We start from the raw sequence: 7,403 nt of genomic DNA, 5'->3' as shown, positions 1-7,403 counted from the left end.
ATATACACTGAAAAAAGAACAAAAAAACCCCATGATAACATATCTATACATCCCAACTGGTTTCTTATATTTCAATGCACAAAGTGTACATAAGACAAAGTGTAAAGTTTTTATGAGTGCTTAATGACTACTTAATGAAGACATTGCTATAGTTTCAAAAGAATCTGACATGTAGTCAAAAAAAGAGGAAATTGACACAGCTTTCCATATTGATCTCTGATATTGTATGTCCTGTGCATAATTTTAAAAACATTAAACAGAAAATATTCTTAAGTAACTCCAGAAGTCATGCAGTTTAATAGGAACAGGTTCATACTTTAATAAAAGGGTATTTTCCCTTGGCACAGATCTGCTATCAAATAAATAAAGCAATTAATCAAATACAATCTAATATAAACTAAATGTCATGGAAATAGAAAAAAAACATTAGATGACCATGGAAGATGCGAAAAGACAGCTAGAGCTAAACAGGTTTACAGCAAACAGCAAGTGAAAGTGTATATCTCTGTGGGTGAACAGACAGATTTCCTTCCAGATAAGTGGGACGGTCACTGTGGATACTATGGGACAGCAGGAAAATGAAAAACCTTGACAGTAATTTAACTATAAAAAACCCTATCTTTATATATGATGCTGGTTTAACCTTTCTGCAGTCCAATATATACATCAGGTTAAAAACAGTGATGATACATAAATCTTATAAAGCAAATTACTGGTGCATTAGATACTACTGTGACTCAGAATACTGACAGTTCAACAGGACCAAAGTAGGTGCATCAAAAGCAGTTTGTGTGACACAGATTAAAATGTTATGTTTGAAAAGCGGCATTCATACATTGAAATTCATGTTACACTCATGCCCACATAACAATCTGCCAAAAAGAGTAATAAAAAATACATTTTGTTAGATTTTGAGGGACAGCTGAGGACTTGGCTGCTAAGAAACGAAACAACAACAAAAAATCTGAGTTTTCTTCCTCACAAAATATAACTCCGTTACCTTGGTGTGATAAAAGAAACAATAGGGATAGCAACAGTGCTGGTTAGAGAGGGAGGTTGTAAGAACACAAGGTTTTCTTAGAGGTTGAGGTACGCTCCCTCAAAGAAAGTCTGCTCGACAAACCAGAAACGCAACTGCTTTCCCAACCCTTAACAAATGCTGTTGAGGCACACGCTATCAAGAACATTTGAGGTTTTTAGTGAAGGTTAGTCTATGAATGTGAAGCAGGGCATTAAAAAAATTCAAATGAAGAGAGAGCTCTGTGTGTTCAGTCAAACACTTTCAGGGTTAAAAGAAATTTTAAAAATTCCAACCTGGCTTTTGGTCTGAGTCACTCAAATTCCTTCAGAAGCTCTCGTCCACCATGACAAATGAGACCACCCTACAGTCGCCTGCTCACTGTCCATTACCACAGGAGAACCATTTTCACACTCGTATTTGGAAACTAGTATCTACAAACCTACAGCGCTGAGAGGGCTCCAGTAGAAATGACTTTTTATCTAGGAAAAACAGTAAGAGGTGAGAAAGCTAAGGCATGGAGCACAGCTGTGACCCCAGCCTGAAAATGAGGCCGTCATTGCCACCAGGTCCCACGAGATGGCCCGTCTGACCGGTGCTTCTGCTGAAAACAGGCTACAGCTGTGAGACAACACCACAGGGCTAAGGGCAAGACTGGCATACGCTGCATTCCTGTGTATTACAATCACACACACACACCCTTACGACAAACTAAGACAATCAAAAACAATCCTTTCAATGTACTTCAAGTGGATGCATTGTGGACAATTATGAGCCCTGGGGCCTGATTTGCAAAAGCCATATGGTGAAAACGCCCTTCCTCTGAATGTAGATTTCCATTGCACAAGGCACTTAAACACAGAAAACTACAGCTGCACAGGGGCAAGTTCTTTTCAGTGTGACACTGAAAAGTGCTTGCCTAGAATTAAGGAAATCAGCACTCTCATACCAGCAGCTAGTAGGTTACTGCTTCTGTCAGAGCTGAGATGGCACAGGTATGGTGATGCTAGTCCCCTCGAGCATCAGGGGACAATATGAATAGACAGTCCCGGTGCTGGCAGGACAGCAGCAGTGAGCGGTGAATTATGGCTGCAGTGGAGACTGCAGGGCCCCATGTCATCCAGCACCAGAGGAATGAGACAGCTGAAAGAGCACCACAAACAGAGCCTTGTTGGCTGAGCGCTGAGGCCACATGGCGGCACGGTGAAAGACCTGCTGACAGCTGAGGGACAGGAAGATGCCATGGAAACAGAGGGAGAAGCCGTGTGACCCTGGGCAAGGATGACAAAGCTGCTACCAATTGGGGAAAGAACTAGACTTGGAAACAGAAAACCAGAGTGCGCAAAACTGTGGACAAATTCTGGGAGTGTGAATATGTGTCTCTGCTAATAGCCGAAACACAACACTTCGGAAATATTGCATGCATGCTCAGCAAAGCATTTTTGCTGCATAAATAATAAACTGTAAATAAGCCTTGTTAAAGGCCACACTGCACAGTGATGAATGAACACACCCACCTTGTGCTGGTAACAAGGTTTCAATTTATGCAAACATGCCACTAAAGCTATGTGATTTATCTCTAACATTTTAAATATTTAAATAAAGAAAGAGCTTCTTGGAGCGCATCAAGATCTTTACACCAGATATATTCTAAAAGCTAACTGCTGTCTGAAAAAAATCACAGGACATAACATAAAATAACATAACATAACATTTTAAAAACACTGGCAACTCAGTTTTGCTTGTGTCATGAGTTGGAGCTTCTGAACAGCACTGTTGAGGGTTAGGATTTTAGTCACTTGCCATAATTACAGGTTACATTTGGGTGAGAGTTGAAAGTCAGTGTGAAGGAGTGTGTGACACTGGATCACTAACAGAGTTTGATAGAAAAAATGAGGCTGCTAGTGGTCTTAATAAAAATGCAGTTGTGAAGGAAAACACAGAGCTTCAGATAGTGAATACAAAGATATCACATTATCAATAAAGCTTATAAAATTGACAACAATATTTACTTTATGTACAGCAAATGTTAGTTAATAAATGTAAGGAGCTATTCAACATTTCAGTACTGCAGATTGTGACAAAAATGTTTAAGTACATTGAAAATAACCTCTGAATACTTAGTCAAAGTCACCTTTACAACAACAATTAGGATAAAATTGGAGGTAGCAGCGGATTTAGGATCGCTCTTCTTTTTCACTTTAGAACATTTCAACATTTTCCTTCCCATTTTTGCTGACGGGGCGTTGTATGCTTAAATCAGAATCTTCATAATCATCTCTACAGCCTACATTAAATACTCACACACAAACGAGTGCACTTCAAGTGGTTTTCAGCAGACAGCGGTGTTGTGACACTCAGACACACGCACACGCAGACCCTTGTTTACCCATGCATTCACACAAAATTTCGCTCTCACACACACACACACACTGCACCCTGCTCTGCAATCACTTAAATTCCTTCATATGTTTTCATCTTAATGTCTCTCTTCCTCTTGTCCCTCTTTTCCTTGAAAACCTTTTGGCTTAGTGGTCTGGAAGGATTGTGGTGCTGGTTTGGAGTTGTACAGTTCATCCAGTAGAGGATCAGAGAACCAGGGCGAGAGGAACAAGTGAGCAGCTCCTCTTTGCTTCCTCTCAACCCCCCACCCTCAAGCTCCTTAGTCTTATATTACTGTACTGTGGCCTCCTGCTGCATACCCAACCTTCTCTATGTTTGGCAACCTCTTTAATAATACTGATTAACAACATGTCAGTATGTGCACCCGTCCCATGATCCTCCTCTCCACCTCAATGTCTATCAGCATGCCACTACATGGGTAACTGCCCAGAGTTTTAGGAGGGAGCAGCCTGCACTCTGTGTCTGCTGACCGGGATGGGTTTTGTGGCCTTACAGGAGTGCTGAGCTGTTCCAGGCAGGATGGAAATTCAGGACTGGTAAAAATGGTGGTAGTGGTGATGGTGTTCGTGGTGATGGTGATGCTCATGCCGCTGCACAACTTGCGCCAGACCCCCCTCATAGAGCAGCACGCTAGGTAGGTCCCTCACCTGCTCCTTCTCCACCACTGGCCCAGGTGCTGGTAGAGGGCCTAAGGCTCGGTAGCCCTGGCTCTCTTTGGATCGTTGCTTGTGTTTGCGGTACGGAGCTGTAGACTGATGAGGAGGAGTCTGACTGGGTAGAGCTGGAGGAGGGGGAATACCTCGGCTCCTCATCACTCTGCCATTGATCTGCGCAGGAGGTGTACGGCTGTGTGTCTTTGGAGAACGGAGGGCATGTTTCCCTGAGTCTTGGCCTCGCAGCCGGGCAGAGTGGAGGTTGTCTGGAGCAACGGTGTCCACAACAGTCTGTAAGCGGCGGTGATGGGGATGGGAGTGACCATTTTCTGGTTCATGGGAGCGAGAACGAGTCTGGTTAGATGACCTGGCCTGAGGCTCTGCTTTAGTCATCTCTGCAGCAGGGGCTGTGAAGGAGAGACAAAAATGTTTATTTTAAACAACTGCAAACAACTACAAACTATGATGGGGTCACAGAACTGACATTCAAAGTGAAGTGGGCCCTTTAAATTCAGTAATAAAATCAGAGAAAATGGAGCAACTCAATGACAGAGTGGTTAGAAAGCATATTGTGTGGCAGAGAATGGTATAACCTCCCAGTCTGTGGCATCTCATTCCCCTGCCCTCTTTACCCAAATTTCCCATCTATTCCAACTCTGCTATCTTAACAATAGCAAATGGCAAAAGAAGAATTTGATAAAAGTAAAGTGAACCACAGTGTAAAAAATGCTGTGTGACCAGCTTTCTAATAAATTTTGTCTTAAGGTTTGACGGTAGGATTCTGGCAGCCACGTGTCAGGTTCTTTCTCCGTGCAGATAACCCTGAAACAACTTGACAGAGAGCAGATCTCTGTTAGCACTTTCCTGACAGAGCTAACATTAAAATAATCACATGTCATCACTAACCATCAGATCAAGGCTGTTGCTCATTACACCTAATACTTCACTTAACAACAGCCCACTCTGTTGATGGGCTCTAGCCTTGAACACTTGATGTATTGTGCTTGCCTGAGCCCAGATGTTTGTACTGGCGAGGAGCGCAGTGGGCTGCTAGTTCCATCTAATGGCTCCAAGCAGGTGCCACAGTAATGAGGGCCCCTGGATGCAGCTTCAAAGGGCCACCGTCTGCATTTCTCCCTCCCCTCCCCTTCCACTGGCCCCTGTCCACTCACCGGCTCCGAAGCGGGACGTGTAGTTTTCGATGCCTGCCAGGTCCAAGTAGTGGTTCCTGCGTTCCAGGTTCTCATCCACACAGTGGCGCTGGCAGCCAGGCTGGGTGTGGTGGTCACTGTGGTGGCGCCTGTGGACACAAGCGGCACCGCTCATTAGGTAGCAGTTTGGGCCACTGAGGTTCACTATGGTAATGTTTGGAGAAAGTAAAACAAGTGTTCCTTATGATCAGCCTGTGGCACGGTAATTGTTAGAGAAGTGAGATTGTGATAGGAAAATCACTGGTTTGAATGTCAACTGGGAGTACTTGAACAGCACAGAGAGTGAAGTGTCTCTGCTGTTTATTCTTCCTCATTGCAATGCACTGGGCACAGCTAATTAGAGAGTAAAGGAATATTACAGAAGCCATGTAAGAAGTCCTCCTAAAACAAACTTTGCCCCTAGACGTGTTTTGTAGGAATGTTTCTACTTTTAGATTGAAAAATCAGTGGCACAAGCCTTAACATGCTGCTTATTCATATACAACTGTATACACTACAACCAGCAGACACTGAGACACGTGCAAGAGAGATGGGTTTACCTTAGGAGTGCTCGAGACTTCTTCTCTGCACTCTTGGGGTCTTCAATGCACTTGTCATTTTTCTCTCTTGGGTGGGGTAAGTCTGAGTATGTGTGAAAGACAGGAGGCTATTATCAAAGAGAGCAACACAGAGCTGCCACACACACACACACCCAAGCACGAACGACAACAGTCACACAAGCCTCAGAAGAAAGCAACCTTTGTTTTGGGGTTTTACTTTGAAGATCTATAGAAAAGGAAAAACAACAGTGCTTCATTTATTCTATTTTCAACTCCCAGTCTTTTATAAGGCGTGGAATAAAAAAAAAACATGCAGACTTCAGAAATAGTTTATTAAGGACGTGAGATCTGATGCGGTTTGAAATTAGCATGAAGTCAACCAGCAATCTTTTCAAAGCATGCTCTGCCTCAATCTCTTGACAGATATTTATAGCCGAAACAATAGGACGCAAACACACAGGAATATATACTTTTTGAGATATTTCTCCCTGACGACTTGTTTACCAAGTCGTCAGTGAGAAAAGTTAAGTTGAACGCAGCTATATTTTCCCAGCAGCTCTGAGAAGGGGGGACGAAGAGAGGGGGAGCAGGGGGGAAAAAAGGGAACTTTGGAGAAAAGAAAAATGGCTGTGGTTATCAAAAGGACTCAGCACATCTCTTAAGGTTTCTTTCAGAGTATTTGAAGGCGCTGAGGGAGGGGGCTCTCTCTTGGCTCTGTCACTCCCCCCATCATTAAAAATGAACCCCATTGAGTGGGAGAGATGGAGCGACGCCGAAACTGCAAGGAACAAAGCGCTGACAGGCCTGAAGAAGCCGCCTTTCTGCATGACAACAAACACATGTCTGGATGAGCTGACAGCATGCAACACAAGGGGGACCCCGAAATGCCCTCTCTTCTCCGCTGCTCCCACCCACTGCGTTAATGCGAGCTTTACCTGTGGCACCCTGCGTGCAGCTCCTCCACCGCTGGCTGGAGTCAGGAGCCACAGAGAGCTTGACACGTAATGTCTTGCTGCTGCCAGGAGAATGGTTGACTGAAGCGTCGACAACCTCGTAGATGGTGTGCAGCAGGCTGGTGATATCCTGCAGAAAACAGAAGATGAGAATTTGTTAAATTGGAGAGCGTTTTTTTAATCTTTCATTAATTAAATCTTCAATCTTGCAGATTCTTAGTCACACTGGTACAAATACAGATTTTCAAGAGAAATGGAACATGGGAGAGTATTCTTATGCCGACACTCTGAATCCAAGAATCTTAAGCTTTAAGCATTTAGACCATGCATAATAAATATCATGCTAGCGAAGAATTTACAGAAGTGTCTTAGACAACAGTGAACAGAGAAACTGACATCAGTTGCTTCTGCTTTCCAAGTGAAGCGATCAAGTTGGGTATAAAGACAAGTTATAAATTCATAAAAACAAATGTCTTGTCAGTGGCACGGAAGCCTGTCAGGCCTGATATGAGTTGTATTAAGCTGTGAGCGCTGCACTTTCTATATTTGTTAAATTTGTTGAAGATACATCTACAGTAGCGGCAACATCTAGGCATAGTAACACATACAAACAAGGATCAGATAAA

The 7,403-nt window shown here is 43.4% G+C and overlaps 1 protein-coding gene across 1 annotated transcript in view; it reads right to left on the bottom strand.

Annotated features, from left to right (window-relative positions):
• Positions 1-294: 294 nt before the first annotated feature.
• Positions 295-7,403, bottom strand: part of nkd1 (NKD inhibitor of WNT signaling pathway 1) — a 32,503-nt gene continuing 25,394 nt past the window's right edge. Inside the window, exons 7-10 of the mRNA XM_005912981.2 lie at positions 6,760-6,907; positions 5,825-5,906; positions 5,247-5,374; positions 295-4,481 (exon numbers count right to left, since the gene is read on the bottom strand). Of these exons, the coding sequence (XP_005913043.1) occupies positions 3,949-4,481; positions 5,247-5,374; positions 5,825-5,906; positions 6,760-6,907 (891 nt within the window). The 3' untranslated portion in view covers positions 295-3,948. The remainder of the gene's footprint in view (positions 4,482-5,246; positions 5,375-5,824; positions 5,907-6,759; positions 6,908-7,403) is intronic.

Source organism: Haplochromis burtoni, unplaced genomic scaffold, assembly GCF_018398535.1.
Source record: "Haplochromis burtoni strain Fernald_Lab_line unplaced genomic scaffold, NCSU_Asbu1 Contig_2, whole genome shotgun sequence".
In the NCBI taxonomy this organism is placed as follows: domain Eukaryota; kingdom Metazoa; phylum Chordata; class Actinopteri; order Cichliformes; family Cichlidae; genus Haplochromis; species Haplochromis burtoni.
Note: the sequence above shows the minus strand (reverse complement) of the source record. Positions and strands in the feature narration are given on the sequence as shown.